Source organism: Saccostrea echinata, unplaced genomic scaffold (genome assembly GCF_033153115.1).
Source record: "Saccostrea echinata isolate AGI-Se365-2 ecotype Australia unplaced genomic scaffold, CSIRO_AGI_Sech_v1 ptg000030l, whole genome shotgun sequence".
NCBI classification, from domain to species: domain Eukaryota; kingdom Metazoa; phylum Mollusca; class Bivalvia; order Ostreida; family Ostreidae; genus Saccostrea; species Saccostrea echinata.
In genome coordinates, this window is record NW_026889779.1 from 16,865,508 (window position 1) to 16,889,524 (window position 24,017).

At 33.4% G+C, this 24,017-nt stretch overlaps 1 protein-coding gene across 1 annotated transcript; it reads left to right on the plus strand.

Moving 5' to 3' along the window:
* On the plus strand, window positions 1-22,953 carry LOC133197426 (ras-related protein Rab-14). The gene is made up of 9 exons (XM_061333451.1): window positions 1-95; window positions 569-692; window positions 2,143-2,188; window positions 2,293-2,424; window positions 16,173-16,239; window positions 16,375-16,462; window positions 17,802-17,832; window positions 17,968-18,036; window positions 20,216-22,953. The coding sequence occupies exons 2-9, from the start codon at window positions 587-589 to the stop codon at window positions 20,319-20,321; spliced, it is 645 nt and encodes a 214-aa protein (XP_061189435.1). The 5' UTR covers window positions 1-95; window positions 569-586; the 3' UTR covers window positions 20,322-22,953.
* The last annotated feature ends 1,064 nt before the right edge of the window (window positions 22,954-24,017 follow it).

A 24,017-nucleotide genomic window follows, 5' to 3' on the forward strand; every position in this document is an offset into this window, starting at 1 on the left:
TTCTTAGGTGGCGCTACAAACACAGATTCCGCCATCTTGCTATTGCTGATTCGCAACAAAGTGTCTATACATCAATATTCTGAATACTAGAGGAGGTATATGGAAAGACGAAAATTCACTCAGAACAATAGATGCTTTTTCATTGAAATTTTAGATTTATGGTTGAATTCGGTCTCTCAATTTATGATTGTTAAGCATACAGTAATTGTATCCTCAAGCTGAATATTTGACCACCCCCTTCATGACACATTATCTTGTTTACATTTTAGTAGTTGTTCATTACTGCAATGCACTAGAGACGTTATGTACATTGATAGAAAATATGAACTTTCGTCATAAGTATAACTAAAGGAAATTTCGTTGGAAGCTGATTATAATGTTTAGACGAAACCGTATTCAAATAACGGTTTCGCGACAACGAAAGAAAGTCCACTTAAAAATAGAAATAATATCTTGAGATGACGTGCTGTTATAAAGAGATATGCTAAAGAAAAGTATGTATTGCAGTATTATTTTTGTGGTGATTGAGTTTTCACTTGCATTAATTTTCTTCCTCCTTCTGGTACAGGAGTCAAGGAGTGTAACCATGGCGGCTGGCCCCTACAATTACTCATATATTTTTAAATACATCATCATCGGAGATATGGGTGTTGGAAAATCTTGCCTTCTACACCAATTTACAGAGAAAAAATGTAAGTACTTCAGCAGTAGCAGTGATTTTCCACTGCCCCATGTAGGGCCGAATTTAGGCCCCATTCCCTATTGCAAAACCCCTCCCTTTTCCCCAAAAAATGAACTGTGTGTTATGGGTTAATGGAATTAAAAAAAGTTAAGGGAAGCCTCGTTCTGTTGATGACAGTTTGTTCAATATTCTATTCTGTGATTGAAAGTACTGAATGATTGAATAAAAGCTCAAATTTATTCATCATTAGTGTTTATTTCTTGAAAATAATTTCCCAATTAGTGAAAAAAATTGCAAGCACTCTGTCAGGGAGATGTTCTTCTACTAGTCTCTTTAACGTAAATCCCATTTTTAGTGTTTTCTGTGCCATAATCGGACAATTTATTAAACAGATACATATTTTCTGAATTGACAGTGATACAGGAAGTTTTACGGTGTTTACACTTCGTTTGCATCATCTGATTGGTCGACAGTTTACAGTTTGAATTATTGACTAATCAGATGAAGCAAAACAGATTGGTGCACATCAGAACCTCCTGTATCTTTGTCAATGGAGAACATCTCCCTGACAGAGTACTTGCTAAAATATGAAAGGTAACACTGTTATTACCTTGGAAATACATCTCAAAGCGGGACACCCCAACCCCGTCATTGCAAAACTAAAAAACAGTACAAACTGATTGCAAAAGAATGACATAAAGATGGAATTGATAGGGAAATCACACATTTATTATATTATGGTAATTGTTTGGGGGGGGGGGGGGGGGGGAGGGGGGATAATGCAGAAACGTACATTATCCATGCTTTTGGTGCCTGTGGTGTCATGCTCTTTATGTATTTTATCACATGTATTGTTATTGGTCTTAGACAAGGTACATCTAACATGCTGGCTCCAGAAGTTTTCATTGGTCTTGTTAATTTAGTTATTTCCAAAAACTATCACCAGTAGAGTCAAAGCATCAACCTGTGAAATTAGCCACTGGTCTTAAGTAAGTTTGACCTGGCCTCTTAAATATTTCCATGCTTGAAAGTTATATTTTGAGATATATAGTTGAGAACAAACATTACTGTTCAAAATTGGACAGTTGATAGGAATATTAAGAAAAATACATAATTTAAAAGTGAAAGGAAGATGAAAAAGAACTTGTGATATTCTTTTTAATTTTATTCTTTGTGCCACATAATTTCTGAGTGTTCTACTAAGTAGTAAGTATTTTAGTAATACAAACCAAATTGTCCAGTGCTCTAAAAAAATCGTAAAATAAATTAATGCAGAAAAAATTTCACATTACTGAGCATGATTTTACTGATTTCAGTCATCAAAACAATGGATTTTCTTTCAGGCATATATAAAGCTTTGTAATATTTGACACGTTTGAGAAAAAATGCAAGAAATAGTTCAGTAGAGTCTTTAAAATTAGAGCCTCTGTGTAATTGATTATGTATGTTTGTAATTACAGTTATGGCAGACTGCCCTCACACTATAGGAGTTGAATTTGGAACAAGGTAAACTTCAGTTAATAAAATTATTGAAAACACAGCATTCTAATGTTAAGTACAAAGGGTATCTAATGCTACATTTAATGCATAAAAAAAAATTCTTTTTATAGAATTATAGAAGTTTCTGGACAGAAAATTAAGTTACAGATATGGGATACGGCTGGACAGGAGCGATTCCGAGCAGTGACAAGGAGTTACTATCGTGGAGCTGCAGGGGCATTAATGGTTTACGATATCACAAGGTAGGAGTAAGGGGGAAGAAGGATGATTAATTTGACTTAAAAAAAATGATGCTTTGAAATTGCTAAGTATTTCTAGCAAAATTTATATTGATTTTACTGTGATTGTAATTCTGCTAGTCTAATTGATATGCAAAAGCACTTGTTTTCATGACCAGCATATTTTCAAATCCACCATCATGAAGATAACTTTTATTTATTTATTAAGGTCTTCCGTCTCCAATGGAAGACCTTATTGTTTTCGTTCGGTTTCTTTTTCCCTATTATTAGGTCTTCTGTTTTCAATGGAAGACCTATAGTGATTCTACTGTTTCTTATTATTATAATCATTATTATTATTATTATTTTTTTGACCAAATTTTGTGCAGGCGTTTTCTCGAAAACTATTCAGTGGTTTTTCGTGAAACTTTCAGGAAAAATTAGTCATTGTATGAACTTGTTTCATCACAAGGAAAATTTGGAAAATTCCATTTTGGTTCCAAGTTACGGGCAATTTCCTGATTTTAATATGAAATTTTGTCCTCGAATGTTCTCAAGAATGACTAAAGATATGAACTGGAGACTTATTGGAGAGCATAGAACGTGACTTCTAAATTTGTGGAATCGCATTTTCGTTCGTCGTCGGCACTTCCGGTCGTTTACGGAAGTGATCAAAGAAATCATAAAATTTCAACTTTCTTTTTTTAAATCAATATTTACATCACATTATTGCATCTCTTTTGTAGTTTCGAAATATGTTGGTCCCACCGGAAACAAAAACGACAACTTCCGGTTATAAGAGAAAAACTACATAATTTTAGTATTTTTCTTTCCCATTAACATCCTTTGTAGATAAAGTTTTTGAAATGAATTTTAAATATGTTATTCAAACTGCAGATATCTAGAGTAACATCAAATATCTTTGTAAAATTCACTTCCGGTCGCGTGTTTTCCTGTCCTCAAAATGAGAAGTTGTCTGAGCAAGATCTCGGAAACGGTGAGAGATTAAGACACCAAACTTATATGAGCAACAGACCTTAAGATGTAGGCAAAACCATTTGGGTTCAGAGCGTCAGCCGTCACTTCCGGTCGTCACAGGAAGTGATCAAAGAAATCGAAAATTTCAACTTTTCTTTTTTTAATTAAAAATTGCATCACTTTATTGCATCTTTTTCGCAGATTCGAAAGATCTTGGTCTCACCGGAAACAAAAGCGACAACTTCCGGTTATAAGAGAAAAACTACATAATTTGAGTATTTTACTTTTCCACCAATATTTTTTTCTAGAAAAAGTATCTGAAATGAATTTTAAATATGTTATTCAGACTGCAAATGTCTAGAGTAATCGTAAATATCTTTCAAAAATTCACTTCCGGTCGCATGTTTTCCTGTCCTCAAAATGTGAAGTTGTCTGAGCGAGATCTCAAAACTAGGTAAAAGATTAAAACACCAAACTTTTATAAGTAATAGACCTTGAGGAGTAGGCAAAACCATTTGGGTTAAACGCGTCAGTCGTCACTTCCGCTTGTCACAGTAAGTGATCAAAGAAATCTAAAAAAAAATTAACTTTTCTTTTTTAAATTAATGCTTGCATCACTTTATTGCATCTCTTTCGCTGTTTAGAAATATGTTAGATTCCACCGGAAACAAAAACGTCAACTTCCGGTTTTAGGAGATAAACTACTTTACTTTGATATTTAACTTTCTCATAAATATTGCTCATCGATAAAGTACTTGAAATGACTTTATGTATGTTGTATATATTGCAAATGTCTAGAGAAAAGTCAAAGATTTTTATAAAATTCACTTCCGGTCTCTTGTTTACCTGTCCTCAAAATTAGAATTTGATCTCACAATATTGCTCGGCAACAGTAAACGACTGAAGTCTAAAACTTTCAAGACTGATGGTCAGTCATCAGTTATATGAATCGTGAGAAAATCTTGTATAGCCTTTACTTCTGGTACTTCCGGTCGTGACCGGAAGTGATGTAAAAAATGAATGGTTAACGTTAGCAACTTGGATTTTCACGCTGACGACAAGGGTTAAATTTACAGAGTGTCTGAATTTCTTTTATCTCTTTTTCAGCTTGAATTTTCGTTTTTATTTTCAGAATCGGACGGAAGACCTCTCATTGCTTGCAATGAGTTTACAGTTATTATTATTATTCTTATTTTTTTGACTTTCTAATTTTGTGCACGCGATTTCTCGAAGACTATTGGATGGATTTACATGAAATTTTCAGGAAAAGTGTCTTGTAACATGAACTTGATCTATCTGAGAGATTTTTTGGAAATTCCCTTCCGGTGCCAAGTTACAGACCATTTTCTGATTTCAAAATGACATTTTGTCCGCGGATAATCTCAAGAACAACAAGAGATATCAATGTCAAACTTTCAGGGATTATAGTTCGTGATAGGTACTAGCCGGGTCGCTACTATTCGTTCGTCGTCGGCACTTCCGGTCGCCTACGGAAGTGATAAAAAAAATCGTAAAATTTCAACTTTCCTTTTTTTAAATCAATACTTGCATCACATTATTGGATCTCTTTTGTAGTTTCGAAATATGTTGGTCCCACCGGAAACAAAAATGTCAACTTCCGGTTATAAGAGAAAAAAAACATAATTTGAGTATTTTTCTTTCCCATTAATATCTTTTGTAGATAAAGTATTTGAAATGAATTTTAAATATGTTATTTAGACTAAAAATGTCTAGAGTAACGTCAAATATCTTTGTAAAATTCACTTCCGGTCGCGTGTTTTCCTGTCCTCAAAATGAGAAGTTGTGTGATCTCGGAAACGGTAAGAGATTATGACACCAAACTTTTATGTGCAACAGACCTTAAGATGTTGGCAAAATCATTTGGATTAAGAGCGTCAGTCATCACTTCCGGTCGTCACAGGAAGTGATCAAAGAAAACGAAAATTTCAACTTTTTTGTTTTTAATTAAAAATTGCATCACTTTATTGCATCTTTTTCGCAGATTCGAAAGATGTTGGTCTCACCAGAAACAAATACGACAACTTCCGGTTAGAAGAGAAAAACTAAATAATTGGAGTTTTTTAATTTCCCGTAAATATTCTTTATAGATAAAGTATTTGAAATGAATTTTAAATGTGCTATTCAGAGTGCAAATGTCTAGAGTAACCTAAAATATTTTTTCAAAAATTCACTTCCGGTCGCGTGTTTTCCTGTCCTCAAAATGAGAAGTTGTCAGAGCAAGATCTCAAAAACAGGTAAAAGATTAAAACACCAAAATTTTAAGAGTAATGGACGTTGAGGGGTAGGTGAAACCATTTGGGTTAAATGCGTCAGTCGTCACTTCCGCTTCTCACAGGAAGTGATGAAAGAAATCAAAAATGTTCACTTTTCTTTTTTAAATTTATTGCATCTCTTTTGCTGTTTTGAAATATGTTAGATTCCACCGGAAACAAAAACGTCAACTTCCGGTTTTAGGAGATAAACTACGTTATTCTTATATTTAACTTTCTCATAAATATCGCTTATCGATGAAGTACCTGAAATGATTTTATGCATGTTGTAGATACTGCAAATTTCTAGAAAAAAGTCAGAGATTTTGACAAAATTCGCTTCCGGTTGTGTGTTTACCTGTTCCCAAAATTAGAATTTAGTCCCACAATATTGTTCGGCAACAGTAAACGACTGAGGACTAAAACTTTCAGGACTGATATTCAGTCATCAGTTTATTTGAAACGTGAGAAAATCTTGCATCGCCGTTACTTCCGGTCGTGAAAGGAAGTGATGTAAAAAAGTGAATGGTTAATGGTTAGCACATTTGCGTTTTTATTTTCAGAATCGGATGGAAGACCTCTCATTGCTCGCAATGAGTTTCTAGTTAAGGTCTTCCGTCTCCAACGGAAGACCTTATTGTTTTCGTTCGGTTTCTTTCTCCCTATTATTATTATTATTTTTTTTTTTTTTTTCTTACCAATTTTGTGCACGCTAGTTCTCGGAAACGACTTGGTCGATTTTCATGAAACTTTCAGATCTGATAGATATTGATCTGAACCTTATTGGAAATTTTTTATATTGATGACGTCACTTCCGGTCGTGAGATATAGACAATTATCTGATTTTCAGAGGGTCGGCTTGTCCTGGTAATCACTCCAAAACGAATAAAGATATTGAGGTGAGATTCTCAGTGAAGGTAGAGGAGGGATTGTAGATGTGCTTTTTTGCGTCCATATCTTTCCAGCACAAAAGGCGCCAAAGCTCGCCTGGGCTCGAAAAATAGGCTCACAAGCATCTCGCAAAATTTGACAAGTTTTCTATCATATCTTTATACCTGTAAATATTTTGTTAAAACATATATAACAAAAGTTGTGCAGAATGATAAGTGCTTTCATTTGATATCAAGAAAAAGGGGCTGACCCCTCAAGTTAGGGGCTCAGAGGGGCCAAAAGTCTTTCATCTATAACTCTTTAACGATCAATATTTTGTTATACGTTACTGAAGCAAAAATGTTTATCTTAACAATTAACAACAATATATAATAAGATTCTGATCATATGTTACGTAATAAGGGGTCACAAGGGGCCAGAATGCTAAATCTTTGATGCTTTATATCTCGAAAAGGGGAAATATTTTGATAAGCAATACTGAACAAAAGATGGTCAGAATAATGTTGTAAACAATATGCACCCTTTCAATTTTTGTCAAACGGCCCCATTAAGGACTTGGAGGGGTGGCCCCTAAATATTTCCATTCAGCATATCTCCACAACGAAAAGAAATCTCTGAATAGTTGTTGAACAAAAAATGTTCAAAATCTCAAGACTTTTCATTTGATGTCAAGAAAAAGGGACTGACCCCTCAAATTAGGGGCATAGAAGGGCCAAAAGTCTTTCATCTATAACTCTTCAACTATCAATAATTTGTAACACATTACTAAAGCAAAGATGTTTATCTTAACGATTTACAACAATATATGATAAGATTCTGATCATATGTTACATAATAAGGGATCACAAGGGGCCAGAATGCTAAATCTTTGACGCTTTATATCTCGAAAAGGGGGAATATTTTGATAAGCAATACTGAACAAAAGATGGTCAGAATAATGTTCTAAACAATATGCTCCCTTTCAATTTTTGTCAAACGGCCCCATTAAGGACTTGGAGGGGTGGCCCCTAAATATTTCCATTCAGCATATCTCTACAACGAAAAGAAATCTCTGAATAGTTGTTGAACAAAAAGTCTTTAAAATCAAAAGACCTTTCATTTGATATCAAGAAGAGGGGGCTGACGATTCAAATTAATGGCTTAGAGGGGCCAAAATTCTTTCATCTATAACTCTTTAAAGGACTTATCGCATGATCTTTCAAAAATCGTAATTTTATGAAAAATATTATCTATAACCTTATTTAATAAAATACTGAATACAATAAACGTTGTTGAAAGCATATTTTAAGAGATATTGAGAGTTGAAATTCAAATACGACAATATGCATATTTCAGTCGGATTTCGGCGAAATACTGCTCTGACGTCATAGGCGACAATTAGGTGATAGAGAGATGAGAATATGCACACTATTAACGGAGTTATCAATGACAAATGCAGCTAAATTACGAAAAATGCTGAAAAAAATTAATTCCTCATATGCTTTACAATTACTATAGAAACATTAATTAGTTCTAAGGTATAAGGCTTTTAAGATATTTTCGTTTTTTATTCAAAACATTTAGAACCTGTAGCTCTAATTACGGCAATGCTTCGTGATCGGGAAATTATTTTTCAAGATCGCCATCCTTTAAAAAACATATGAAGATTTGCATAGATTAATATTATATACAAAACGAAGAATAACAAAGTTATATAATGTTTAATTTGTGAATCAAATAAGTTAATACATGTGATAAGATGACAAATCAAATTGCATTGTTGTGGCGAGTTTCTTCGTCTTCGCTGCGTCTCCCTCGCTATTGTCGCTGCTATTTTTACAATGTTAACAGATTTTTCAGGTTTTCTCTTGCTGACAATTCTAACATATAAGGTTGAATATTTAATTTTATATCGATAAAATAAGTGATTTGGTCGTCCAAAACGCAGAAAATCCAGATTGTATCGCGTATATTTTAGTAAGATTAATGAAGAGCTGATCAGCCATTGTCGCCTTTGACGTCACAGGGACACGTGATCGCTATCTAATTAACTTAGATTTTTAATTTAGGGGTTTTCATTTGAGTCAATAATTGGTTAATTACCGCGATTTATCCACAGTAAAAACAAAGAATTTATAAATTATGGTCATAAGAAACGTAACACGCTTTTAATTTCAAATAATTTAGAAACATGCGATAAGTCCTTTAACCATCAATAATCTGTAACACATTACTGAAGCAAAGATGTTTATCTTAACGATTTACAACAATATATGATAAGATTCTGATCATATGTTACATAATAAGGGCTCACAAGGGGCCAGAATGCTAAATCTTTGACGCTTTATATCTTGAAAAGGGGGAATATTTAGATATGCAATGCTGAACAAAAGATGGTCAGAATAATGTTCTAAACAATATGCACCCTTTCAGTTTTGTCAAACGGCCCTATTTAGGACTTGGAGGGGTGGCCCCTAAATATTTCCATTCAGCATATCTCCACAACGAAAGGAAATCTCTGAATATTTCTTGAACAAAACGTTTTCAAAATCACAAGACCTTTCAAATGATATCAAGAAAAAGAGGCTGACCCCTCAAACTAGGGGCTCAGAGGGGCCAAAAGCATGTCATCTATAGCTCTTTGATAATGCTATATAAATCAAAAGAATGAAATCTAATTAGGGAAGTCTATATATTATTATCTTTTAACAAAGATCATAGTCAAAATCATATCTCATCTTATTGAAAAATCGGACGGAAGACCCACTCGTTGCTCGCAACGAGATCTCATCTAGTTAAGGTCTTCCGTCTCCAACGGAAGACCTTATTGTTTTCGTTCGGTTTCTTTTTCCCTATTATTATTATTATTATTATTATTATTATTCTTTTTTTTTCTTACCGATTTTGTGCAAGCGAGTTCTCGGAAACGGCTCGGTCGCTTTTCACGAAACTTTCAGATCTGATAGATATTGATCTGAACCTTATTGGAAATTTTTTATATTGATGACGTCACTTCCGGTCGTGAGATATGGACAATTTTCTGATTTTTAGGGGGTCGGCTTGTCCTGGCAATCACTCCTAAACGCTTAAAGATATTGAGTTGAGATTCTCAGTGAGGGTAGAGGAAGGATTGTAGATGTGCTTTTTTGAGTCTATATCTTCCCAGCGCAAAAGGCGCTGAAGCTCGCCTGGGCGCGAAAAATAGGCTCATAAGCATCTCGCAAAATTTGACACGTTTTCTTTTATATCTTTATACCTGTAAACATTTTTTAAAACATATATAACAAAAGTTGTGCAAAATGATAAGAGCTTTTATTTAATATCAAGAAAAAAGGGCTGACCCCTCCTATTAAGGGTTCACAGGGGCCAAAAGTCTTTTATCCATAACTCTTTAACGGTCAATATTTCGTTATAAATAACTGAAGCAAAAATGTTTATCTTAACAATTTGCAACTACGTGTTATAAAATCGGGATCACATATTACGTAATAAGGGGCCATAAGGGGCTAGAATGATAAATCTTTGATGCTTTATATCTTGGAAAGGGGAAATATTTTGATAAGCATTATTGAACAAAAGATGTTCAGAATAATGTTCTAAACAATTTGCACCCTTTCAATTTTTGTAAAACGGCCCCATTAAGGACTTGGAGGAGTGGCCCCTAAATATTTCTATTCTAGATATCTCGAAAACGAAAAGAAATTTCTGAATAGTTGTTGAACAAAAAATCTTCATAATAATAAGGCCTTTCATTTGATATTAAGAAAATGGGGCTGACCCCTCAAACTAGGGGCTCAGAGGGGCCAAAAATCTTTCATCTATAACTCTTAAACTATCAATAATTTGATATGAATTACTAAAGCAAAAATGCTCATCTTAACGATTTGCCACTATATATTATAAAATTAAGGTCATGTGTTACGTAATAAGGGGCCAAAATGGGCTTGAATGCTAAATCTTTGACAATTTATATCTCAACAAGGGGAAATATTTTATTAAGCAATATTGAACAAAAGATGTTCAGAATAATGTTCTAAACAATGTGCATCCTTTCATTTTTTGCCAAACGGACCCATAAAGGACTTAAGGGTTGGCCCCTAAATATTTCTATTCTACATATCTCAAAAACGAGAAGAAACTTCTGAATAGTTGTAGAGCAAAACATGCTTAAAATCACAAGTCTTTTCATTTGATATCAAGAAAAAGGGGCTGACCCTTCAAATTAGGGGCTCAGTGGGGCCAAAAGTCTTTCATTTATAACTCTTTAACTATCAATATTTTGTTATCAATTACTGAAGCAAAAATGTTTATCGTAACAGCTTGCAACTATATATTATAAAAATAGGATCATATATTGCGAAATAAGGGGCCAAAAGGGGCCAGAATGCTAAATCTTTGATGCTTTATATCTCGAAAAGGAAAAGGGGGAATATTTTGATAAGCAATACTGAACAAAAGATGGTGAGAATTATATTCTAAACAATATGCATCCTTTCAATTTATGCCAAACGACCCCATTAAGGACCTGGAGGGATGGCCCCTAAATATTACATTCTGCATATCTCCACAAGAAAAAGAAATCTCTAAATAGGTGTTGAACAAAAAGTCTTCAAAATCACAAGACCTTTCATTTGATATCAAGAAAAAGGGGCTGCCCTCAAATTAGGGGCTCAGAGGGGCCAAAAACTAATATTTTACTCTTCAACGATCAAGAATGTGTTATAAATTACTGAAGCAAAAATGCTTAACATAACAATATGCAACAATATGTTGTAAAATTTTGATTCTCTATTGCGTAATTAGGGGTCATAAGTGGCCAGAATGTTAAATCTTTTACGCTTCACATCTCGAAAAGGGGAAACATTTTGAAAAGCAATATTGAGCGAAAGATATTCAAGATAAATTATATAAATCTAAAGAATGAAATCCAAGGAGGGAAATCTTTATATCATTATCTTTTAACGAAAACTTAATCAAAATCACATCTCATCTCATCGAAAAATCAGACGGAAGACCTACTCGTTGCTCGCAACGAGATCTCATCTAGTTATTATTATTATTCTTTTTTTTTCTTACCGATTTTGTGCACGCGAATTCTCGGAAACTACTTGGTCGATTTTCATGAAACTTTCAGATCTGATAGATATTGATCTGAACCTTATTGGAAATTTTTTATATTGATGACGTCACTTCCGGTCGTGAGATATAGACAATTATCTGATTTTCAGAGGGTCGGCTTGTCCTGGTAATCACTCCAAAACGAATAAAGATATTGAGTTGAGATTCTCAGTGAAGGTAGAGGAGGGATTGTAGATGTGCTTTTTTGCGCCCAAAACTTTCCAGCGCAAAAGGCGCCAAAGCTCGCCTGGGCTCGAAAAATAGGCTCACAAGGATCTCGCAAAATTTGACAAGTTTTCTATCATATCTTTATACCTGTAAATATTTTGTTAAAACATTTATCACAAAAGTTGTGCAGAATGATAAGTGCTTTCATTTGATATCAAGAAAAAGGGGCTGACCCCTCAAGTAAGGGGCTCAGAGGGGCCAAAAGTCTTTCATCTATAACTCTTTAACGATCAATATTTTGTTATACATTACTGAAGCAAAAATGTTTATCTTAACAATTTACAACAATATATGATAAGATTTTGATCATATGTTACGTAATAAGGGATCACAAGGGGCCAGAATGCTAAATCTTTGACGCTTTATATCTCGAAAAGGGGGAATATTTTGATAAGCAATACTGAACAAAAGATGGTCAGAATAATGTTCTAAACAATATGCACTCTTTCAATTTTTGTCAAACGGCCCCATTAAGGACTTGGAGGGGTGGCCCCTAAATATTTCCATTCAACATATCTCCACAACGAAAAGAAATCTCTGAATAGTTGTTGAACAAAAAATGTTCAAAATCACAAGACTTTTCATTTGATGTCAAGAAAAAGGGACTGACCCCTCAAATTAGGGGCTCAGAGGGGCCAAAAGTCTTTCATCTATAACTCTTCAACGATCAATAATTTGTAACACATTACTAAAGCAAAGATGTTTATCTTAACGATTTACAACAATATATGATAAGATTCTGATCATATGTTACGTAATAAGGGATCACAAGGGGCCAGAATGCTAAATCTTTGACGCTTTATATCTCGAAAAGGGGGAATATTTTGATAAGCAATACTGAACAAAAGATGGTCAGAATAATGTTCTAAACAATATGCACCCTTTCAATTTTTGTCAAACGGCCCCATTAAGGACTTGGAGGGGTGGCCCCTAAATATTTCCATTCAGCATATCTCCACAACGAAAAGAAATCTCTGAATAGTTGTTGAACAAAAAATGTTCAAAATCACAAGACTTTTCATTTGATGTCAAGAAAAAGGGGCTGACCCCTCAAATTAGGGGCTCAGAGGGGCCAAAAGTCTTTCATCTATAACTCTTCAACGATCAATAATTTGTAACACATTACTGAAGCAAAGATGTTTATCTTAACGATTTACAACAATATATGATAAGATTCTGATCATATGTTACGTAATAAGGGATCACAAGGGGCCAGAATGCTAAATCTTTGACGCTTTATATCTCAAAAAGGGGGAATATTTTGATAGGCAATACTGAACAAAAGATGGTCAGAATAATGTTCTAAACAATATGCACCCTTTCAATTTTTGTCAAACGGCCCCATTAAGGACTTGGAGGGGTGGCCCCTAAATATTTCCATTCAGCATATCTCCACAACGAAAAGAAATCTCTGAATAGTTGTTGAACAAAAAATGTTCAAAATCACAAGACTTTTCATTTGATGTCAAGAAAAAGGGGCTGACCCCTCAAATTAGGGGCTCAGAGGGGCCAAAAGCATGTCATCTATAGCTCTTTGATAATGACATATAAATCAAAAGAATGAAATCTAATTAGGGAAGTCTATATATTATTATCTTTTAACAAAGATCATAGTCAAAATCATATCTCATCGAAAAATCGGACGGAAGACCTACTCGTTGCTCGCAACGAGATCTCATCTAGTTATTATTATTATTCTTTTTTTTTCTTACCGATTTTGTGCACGCGAGTTCTCGGAAACGGCTCAGTCGATTTTCACGAATCTTTCAGATCTGATAGATATTGATCTGAACCTTATTGGAAATTTTTTATATTGATGACGTCACTTCCGGTCGTGAGATATAGACAATTATCTGATTTTCAGAGGGTCGGCTTGTCCTGGTAATCACTCCAAAACGACTTAAGATATTGAGTTGAGATTTTCAGTGAAGGTAGAGGAGGGATTGTAGATGTGCTTTTTTGCGTCCATATCTTTCCAGCGCAAAAGGCGCCAAAGCTCGCCTGGGCTCGAAAAATAGGCTCATAAGTATCTCGCAAAATTTGACAAGTTTTCTATCATATCTTTATACCTGTATATATTTTGTTAAAACATATATAACAAAAGTTGTGCAGAATTATAAGTGCTTTCATTTGACATCATGAAAAAGGGGCTGATTCCTCATATTAGGGGCTCAGAGGGGCCAAAAGTCTTTCATATACAACTCTTTAACGATCAATATTTTGTTATCAATTACTGAAACAAAAATGTTTATCTTAACAATTTGCAACAATAGAGTATAAAATTGGGATCATATATTACGTAATAAAGGGCAATAAGGGGCCAGAGTATTAAATCTTTGAAGCTTAATATCTCAAAAAGAGAGAATATTTTGATAAGCAATACTGAACAAAAGATGTTCAGAATAATGTTCTAAACAATTTGCACTCTCTCAATTTTTGTAAAACGGCCCCATTAAGGAATTGGAGGGGTGGCCCCTAAATATTTCCATTCAGCATATCTCCACAACGAAAAGAAATCTCTGAATAGTTGTTGAACAAAAAGTCTTCAAAATCACAAGACCTTTCATTTGATATCAAGGAAAAGGGGCTGACCCCTCAAATCAGGGGCTCAGAGGGGCCAGAAGTCTTTCATTTATAACTCATAAATTATCAATATTTTGTTATCAATTACTGAAGCAGAAATGCTCATTTTAATGATTTCCACTATATATTATAAAATAAAAATCATATGTTGCGTATTAAGGGGCCAAAAGGGGCCAGAATGCTAAATCTTTGACGCTCGAATATCTCGAAAAGGGGGAATATTTTGATAAGTAATAATGAAAAAAAAGATGGCCAGAATAATGTTCTAAACAATATGTACCCTTTCAATTTTTGTCAAACGGCCCCATTAAGGACTTTGAGGGTGGCCCCAAAATTTTTCCCATTCAGCATATCTCCACAACCAAAAGAAATCTCTGAATAGGTGTTGAACAAAAAGTCTTAAAAATCACAAGACCTATCATTTGATATCAAGAAAAAGGAACTGACCCCTCAAGTCAGGGGCTCAGAGGGGCCAGAATTCTTTCATCTATAACTAATAAATCATCAATGTTTTGTTATCAATTACTGAAGCAGAAATGCTCATTTTAATGATTTCCACTATATATTATAAAATAAAAATCATATGTTGCGTATTAAGGGGCCAAAAGGGGCCAGAATGCTAAATCTTTGACGCTCGAATATCTCGAAAAGGGGGAATATTTTGATAAGCGATATTGAACAAAAAGATGTTCAGATAGATGTTCTGAACAATATGCATCCTTTCAATTTTTTCAAAACTGACCCATTAAGGACTTGAAGGGTTGGCCCCTAAATATTTCTATTCTAAATATCTCAAAAACGAGAGGAAACTTCTGAATAGTTGTTGAGCATAAATTGTTTAACATCACAAGTCTTTTCATTTGATATCAAGAAAAAGGAGCTGACCCCTCAAATTAGGGGCTCAGAGGGGCCAAAAACTTTCATCTATAACTCTTTAACTATCAATATTTTGTTTTCCATTACTGAAGCAAAAATGTTTATTTTAACGATTTGCAACTATATATTATAAAAAGAAGATCATATGTTGCGTAATAAGGGTCAGAATGCTTAATCTTTGACGCTTTATATCTCAAAGAGGGGCATATTTTAATAAGCAATATTGAACAAAAAAGATGTTCAGGAAGATGTTCTGAACAATATGCATCCTTTTGATTTTTGCAAAACGGGCCCATTAAGGACTTGAAGGGTTGGCCCCTAAATATTTCCATTTGGCATATCTCCACAACAGAAAGAAATCTCTGAATAGGTGTCGAACAAAAAGTCTTCAAAATCACAAGACCTTTCATTTGATATCAAGAGAAAGGAGCTGACCCCTCAAATTAGGGGCTCAGAGGGGCCAAAAGTTTAATACATAACTCTTCAATAAATAAGAATTTTGTTATAAATTACTGAAGCAAAAATGCTTAACGTAACAATATGTTGTAAAATTTTGATTCTCTATTGCATAATTTGTGGCCATAAGTGGCCAGAATGTTAAATCTTTTACACTTCATCTCGAAAAGCGGAAACATTTTGAAAAGCAATATTGAATGAAAGATGTTCAAGATTATGTTATATAAATCAAAAGAATGAAATCTAAGGAGGGAAATCTTTATGTCATTATCTTTAAACGTAAACTTAATCAAAATCACATCTCATCCCATCGAAAAATCGGACGGAAGACCTACTCGTTGCTCGCAACGAGATCTCATCTAGTTATTATTATTTTTTCTTTTTTGAAAACAGGCGAAGCACATACAACCATTTAAGTAGTTGGCTAACTGATGCAAGGAACTTAACAAATCCCAACACAGTGAGTTTGTAGATCATTTAATTAAAGTGCCACAATCGGAATAAATAAGAGCATATTCATAATGGGACAAAAACAGTTTATCAAATTGTTAAATTTTAAATGCTTTCATTTGTAAAGTGAATATTTTCTTTGTAGGTGATATTTTTAATTGGTAATAAGTCTGATTTAGAAGCTCAAAGAGATGTTACGTATGAAGAGGCCAAGCAGTTTGCTGATGAAAATGGTATGTCAGTGTGTTTTGTAATTATATCTACCAAAAAAATACTGCAAGTTTTGACATATTTTTTCAGTATATAGAATATATTCAAGTTTTGGTAAATTGTTAATTTTAAAATTTTCAATAATCATCTTAATATTATATTGATTAGAATTGCACCTTCATCTAGCCTTTAAAAAGCTAATAAGGCATATGCTCCCCCTTCCTTTTTGCAAACAGAGGTCTTTTTGTCCATCTGCCTAAGTGAAATTGTCTTATAACTATGTCCGACCTAGGTTGATATTATTGTTTATTTAAAACAAAGGATGTGACATGAGCCTTACCTAAGGTCATTTGGAGAAAGTCAAGGTTACTAACAGAAAAAAAGAGGAAAATGGTTTTTGGTCATAACTTTAATGGAATCAGAGAAACAACAAAGGCTTTTCTGGACACAAATGTTGCCTCTGACCAGAGAGTCACTTCATAGCCCTGATATAAATTCTGTAGATTCCTAAATATACACAAGGAATTAATTGTTGTGTAATTTCACAAGAAACACCACTCGCAGAGAAAAATTACTCATTTTATTTTTATAGTGCTAAAATCCATGTAAAATTTCTTGATCAACTGTTCACTTGTGAATTTTTGTTCTCGCGATTTGACTTTAAAGAGCCATTTTATGTTAATAACTTGTACTCAAGAATAATAAGGAATCTACAGTATTAACTTAAACTGTGTGAAAGAATTTGATAGAAAAATGGGCCATAAATTTATTTCTAATTAATATTGAAAATTTGTTCTTGGCACAACTGTTGTCTATGACCTAGGAATGCATCATCCTTTTTGGACTATTCTCCAATCTTTTTTTTTTTTTTTGCAAGTATCATTATGCAATCTGTGAAACTACTCACAGTACCCTAAGTAAATGGCTATGTGGTGTTGAATTATTAAATCAGTTTCCCTGTGCTTTATAGCATTTTGGGCAATCCAGCAGTTTCTTTCTTGTCAGAGACAGTCCTATTTACAGTATTGTGGGCTTAGATAATGTAATGGGTAGCCTAAAGACACTGTAGGTGACACCAGCTGATCACCACACTTTGATATTCGTTAGAAGTTTATTATGCTTAAATATGTGAGAAGGAATAGAGGCAAAAATAAAGATCTGCTTATGTGGATGAATTTCATGCCTCTGAAATAAATGCAGTCTTTTGTCTTGCAACATTAAGTTCAAAAGAAATGCAATTGATTAACATTAATTTAAGAAAGTGAAAGGACAACAAATATAATTTTGAAACTTAGTATTGCAAAATTTTTTAGATGTCTCATGATTTAGTCATATCTTTGAACACAGTTTAATTTATTTCAGGTCTCATGTTCTTAGAATGTAGTGCCAAAACGTAAGTATAACTGTTGTAGTCGTAAAATTATTGAACATAGTTTTGGGCAACTTCTAAAAAAAGCCTCAGAAAAATCATTCTGTGAATATTATTTTGTGAACATTCATTTCAATGAATAATATCATTCTTCTGCAGGGGTGACAATGTAGAAGATGCATTTTTAGACACAGCAAAAAAGATATACCAGAATATACAGGATGGAAGGTGAGTTGTGTAAGGCAGCATTAGTCCTTGACTAGTTATACAAATGGAAGGTGAGTTGTGTAAGACAGCTTAAGACTTTGACTAGTTATAGAGATGGAAGGTGAGTTTTGTAAGACAGCATTAGTCTTTGACTAGTTATAGAGATGGAAGGTGAGTTGTGTAAGACAGCATTAGTCCTTGACTAGTTATTGAGATGGAAGGTGAGTTGTGTAAGACAGCATTAGTCCTTGACTAGTTATACAAATGGAAGGTGAGTTGTGTAAGACAGCTTAAGACTTTGACTAGTTATAGAGATGGAAGGTGAGTTTTGTAAGACAGCATTAGTCTTTGACTAGTTATAGAGATGGAAGGTGAGTTGTGTAAGACAGCATTAGTCCTTGACTAGTTATACAAATGGAAGGTGAGTTGTGTAAGACAGCTTAAGACTTTGACTAGTTATAGAGATGGAAGGTGAGTTGTGTAAGACAGCATTAGTTCTTGACTAGTTATTGAGATCGAAGGTGAGTTGTGTAAGACAGCATTAGTCCTTGACTAGTTATTGAGATGGAAGGTGAATTGTATAAGACAGCATTAGTCCTTGACTAATTACAGAGATGGAAGGTGATTTGTGTAAGACAGCATTTGTCTTTGACTTATTATAGAGATGGAAGGTGAGTTGTGTAAGACAACATTAGTCCTTGACTAGTTATTGAGAAGGAAGGTGAGTTGTGTAAGACAGCATTAATCCTTGACTAGTTATTGAGATGGAAGGTGAATTGTATAAGACAGCATTAGTCCTTGACTAATTACAGAGATGGAAGGTGATTTGTGTAAGACAGCATTAGTCTTTGACTTATTATAGAGATGGAAGGTGAGTTGTGTAAAACAGCATTAGTCCTTGACTAGTTATAGAGATGGAAGGTGAGTTGTGTAAGACAGCATTAGTCCTTGACTAATTATAGAGATGTAAGGTGAGTCGTGTAAGACAGCATTAGTCCTTGACTAGTTATAGAGATGGAAGGTGAGTTGTGTAAGACAGCATTAGTCCTTGACTAGTTATTGAGATGGAAGTTGAGTTTGATAGACAAGTGTAGTTGTCCTGGAGTGTGAGATTTTAGTTTACCTGAGCAGTATGTTTCTGAAAGAAATATGTTTATGATTTTTTTACATTTTGACTTCTTCCCCAGAACCACTGGACCAATTTCGATAAAGCATCCTTAGGTGAATGGGATTCAAGTTTATTCAAGTAAAGGGATATGCCCTCTTTCTAAAGGAAGTAGTTAAGAATCAATGAAAGTCAATTGTGTCTTTCAAAAATCTTCTTCTCAAGAACCATTTAACCAGAAAAGTTGAAATTAATGTAAAAAACTTTATTATATAGTGTAGATTCAAGTTTGTTATGACCCCATGGCTTAGGTTGGGGCCAAAATGGGCAATCAACGTTTTATAGGAAAATCTTTAAGAATCTTATTTTCAAAAAACAGAAAAGCCATGTTAAGTCATATTTATATGGATGCATCCTCAGACAGTATGGATTCAATTTTGCTCAAATCATGACCCCAGGGGCTAAGTTGGGGCCACCATGGGCGATCGAATTTTTACATATGAATATATAGTGAAAAAATCTTTAAAAATCTTGTCAAGAATAGGGAAGTCATGATTAGTCATATAGGAATATAAAGGAAAAAATTCTGATGATGAAGAACAGCAGGACCATAGTGACTCAGGTGAGCATTGTGGCCCATGAACCTCTTCTTATGTAATATTGTGGTTTGCAATTTGATTAGATACATGTACCTTTGTTTGTTGGCCAGTTACAAAGATGCTTTGGTTGATGAATAGTCATGAATAGTCACCTATACAGATTTAAGATAGAAAAAGATAAGTCAACAACTAATGCTGTCATACAAAGTTATTGTACAGTGTTTTCTGTGACAGCTTTGATTGTAGACTAGTAACAAGCTGGAAACTAAGTTCTGCATTACAGCAATTGCTGTTGTCTAAATTTATACAGGTGCACTTTATTACCCCTAAAAATGATTATTCATTTGACAGCAAAAAATCTCTTGGTCAATATTTTGGAGTAATATTTTTTTATGTGTATTGTATAAAATAAATTTAAGAATGCACATTGGGGTAAAATATGTGTGAGGGTGTGTGCTATTGAACCAAAATTCATACATTAATTCTTTTTTTACAGTTTGGACTTGAATGCAGCCGAGTCAGGTGTGCAGCACAAGCCAGCTACGCCCAGAAATCCCATAAACACAGACCAAGCCCCAATTGATAAGGGTTGTGCCTGTTGATGACCCTGCCTCTGTCTAAGATGGGCAGAAAACTGTGTATTCATTCCAAGGATGTGTGCAGCGTTTGTTCTTTTGATCAAAATTATTCTCTTCTCCAGGCACCAAGGTGTAGGATCATCTTGAGGAGTTATGAGATTCTTGTCTGTAGAATTTGTCCTTAAAGGAGGTTTGTTATGGAATTAGGAGTACTGTATTTTATAACAACCTATGTATAAATCTATTTAAAAAAAAAATAACTGATCACATGAAGCAATTATTATTATATGGTACCTTTATCAATGATATACATGTATATACATGGTGCAATATTTTTTTTTCTCTTTTTTTCTGGTGGAATGATTTTGATCATTGAACACATGCATTGACTACTATTCATTTTAAAATGAACATGAGGTCATATTTAAATTGTGTTTTATTTTGGGACCTGGAATGATTGAATACTGTGTGACAATGTGTGAAAGGGGCGGGGATTTCCTGTAACAGAGTGAGAAAACATGTCAAAATCTCTGTTGTGGAGTTTATAGATTGAAGTCAATTGATAGCGATGATGTGATTGTTATGTTAATGTTATTGTTTTGTTAACTTATATCAAATATTTTGTGTATATGTGTATGTATTTCCTCTGCTGTTGCACATCAAAAACTTAGTTACAACATTCACAGTTGATGGTGGTAAATGTAGGATCTGAAAAGAGAATGCACTTCATGCATACAGAATGATATTTTTGTTGTTGCAGCAACTAGTAGTTATGAAGCTTTTTGAGCAATAGAGAAGAATACCATGAAAAACTTGTATGTTATGGAATCCATTTGTTTTTTCTTCATTGGATAGAAATGAATATGCACATGTATATAAGAAAAACAAATTACCACAGATTCATTAGATATAATATGAAATGATCAGTAAATTGATTACAATAGAGACTTTGGTAAGTTATATCTTCATAAAGATTGGTACTGGTTTGGCATTATCTGAACTTGTTCATTAATATCAACAGACCATTTTTACATTACAGGGTCAGAGAAAATTTCTAGATTGCTATTACTATTACCCTGTGTTATGAGTTAAGGAAGTTGATGGTGCAAAAATGTAAAGAAAAAATATCAGATGTTGTTGATTGTAAATCTATTGAAAAGACAATTTTTGATTTTGTAAAGAAAATGTCTGTGGCTTTTTCAGAAAGGGTTTAATGAATCTATTTTCAAAAGGTAAAATTTTATTGTCCTTGGATTATAATTTAGCTCAGAAAGAAATGAAGCAGAATAAATTTAAGATCAAGTCATATTTTATTGCATTTTTACAAGTAGTTACTTAAATATTGACAAAATATTTTCCATTGCAATGTGTTGATCCCTTTTGTCATCTTGGACCTCGAGATTTGAAATAAGTTTTTCCAGGAATACCAGTAATAAATACTTGAGTATTTAGATATGTTGTTGCTATAAATATATAACAGCCAGTTTTGTGGAAAATGGGAAGAGTTTTGTATTTTGACAATAGTTTAACAGAAACACATGCAAAGCAATTGATCAAGAGAAGGCGGTATTAGTGGGGCTGTCCAACACAATGCTCTGACATCATGCATGCTGTTTTTGCTTTAGATGAAGCACTACATAACCTTTTTTTCTAGAATGGACACACACACTTTTCTTAGTTTTTCAATCAGCAAGGAAATGTTGCCAAGTCACTTAAAAATGTAAATTTTTGTAGCTTACTGGAAAACTTATTTTCCTTGAAATAAAATTGAATTAATTTACAAGTGAATTACATTTAATTTATGGAATAAAATTCACGTCATAAGGGCAGGCCCATATATTAACTTAAAATTACTGTAAATTCTTATAGAAAAAACTGCTCAGACTGCTTTGATGGAACAGATGTACATCTCTTGTAAATACAATAGCCATGTAAATTTTATGTAGCATGTATATCCACATTGTCTTTCTAGCATAGTTTGTATATGTGTCTTTATTTTTTATGCTTTTTGTGATATTGAGAAGAATTTTTAAAGTAATTCACATTACATATCTCTGCTTGATTTGTTTTGGTCTAAAGTAAAAATACACATTTGAAATGTATTTTATATTATCTGAACTTCAAATTAATGATTCATTGTTTATTTGGTATTTGGGTGTTAAAATTACTTTTCAATTTTCCAAACCAAGTGCTGTATTTTATGATTGTGCATTTACTGCAAGTGCTATTCTTTTTTCATTGAAACTTAACCCTTTCTGATGAACATATTTACCATCAGAAGAAACAAATACCTTCCATGAAAGTGATTGATCATTAATGTATTTATAAAGTCCATTATCAAGAAATCAGATTCTGTTTTGTTCTTGGTATAATCTTGTACAAAAAATTTAACTTCCAGGCAGTTTGATTTATTATTTAACTGATTTGTTTAGTCCACATAATCTCTTCCCTTCCACAATCTGTAACTCAGTACCAAAACTTTATGACTAAGATGGTTACTACTAATTGCTTCTAGAAGAAAAAATTGTATTAATATACAGTATAGTCAGTGCAAAACTTTTAAAATGATGTGATAACCTGTTGTATGTAATTCACCCTCACTCATTTAAAGTAATATATTGAAGTCAAAGGAATAAATTATGAAATATTTCTGAAATTGTTTGGTAATTTTGTATGTTCCAGTGAGATTTAAGAAGGGAGAATAATATTCATAAGGCCATTTGTTTCTCCGTCTGTTCTCAACAGGCATGGCTTTAGACAGTTGAGGTGAAGTGTTGAATAACAATTTTCCACCGTAGAAATTTGTTATTGTCGAGAACATTGTGCGTTATAAAGAAAGGGGGGTGTACAAGGCGAGGACAATCTCCCGCTCTGGGACAATATATTTTTCAATTTTCAAAGTTCACGGAAAAGTTATATTTTTCTAAAATAATGTTTTCCGTAATGTAATCTTCAACAAATTTGATTCAATTATTTTATTGAATGACTTTTTGATTGATAATTTGTTTTTAAAGTTGACATTGAAGCATATTTAGTGGAAAACTGGTTTATTAGAGCCATAAAAAATGATTTTTGAATAGGAATGGGTCATGTCTCCATTTATATGACGGAAAAGTAAATGTAAAATCTATTTCACGTTTCAAAAAAAATGGAGTCTTAACCCATTCTATATGAAAATCAAACATTTCTGAAAAAAAATTTACGCTTCAGCAAACTCGTTTATTTAATTAAATCACACTGACATCAAATAAGACAAGCAGACTTTGTAGCGTAGTGGTTAACACGTTCAGTCTTGCACCTAACCATGAACTTTGGAGAGAGTTCGAATCATGTGTGAAGCTTTTTTTTTTCTTTTTCACATACCTTAAAAACATTAGTGAAAAATAAATTATTTGTCAATAATTTATTTAACAAAATATAGGAAACAAATGTGTAAAAGATTATATTGACAATATAATTTTGAAAAATATAACTTTTCATGAACTTTTAGAAATGAAAAATGTCTTCTCTCAGAGCGGGGGATCGTCCACGCCTTGCACGCCTTCATTCTTTATACTTGAGAAGACTTTGCTTCAGATATCAAGATAAAGGTATAAAAAGTAAATTGTATTAATAGTAATACAAGCATTTTCAGTAATAATGAGGGAACGGCTGCAGAAAACTAGGCAGCAGTATATCATGTTTATTTCTCTTTCCACAGAAAAAAAAAACGACAAAGTA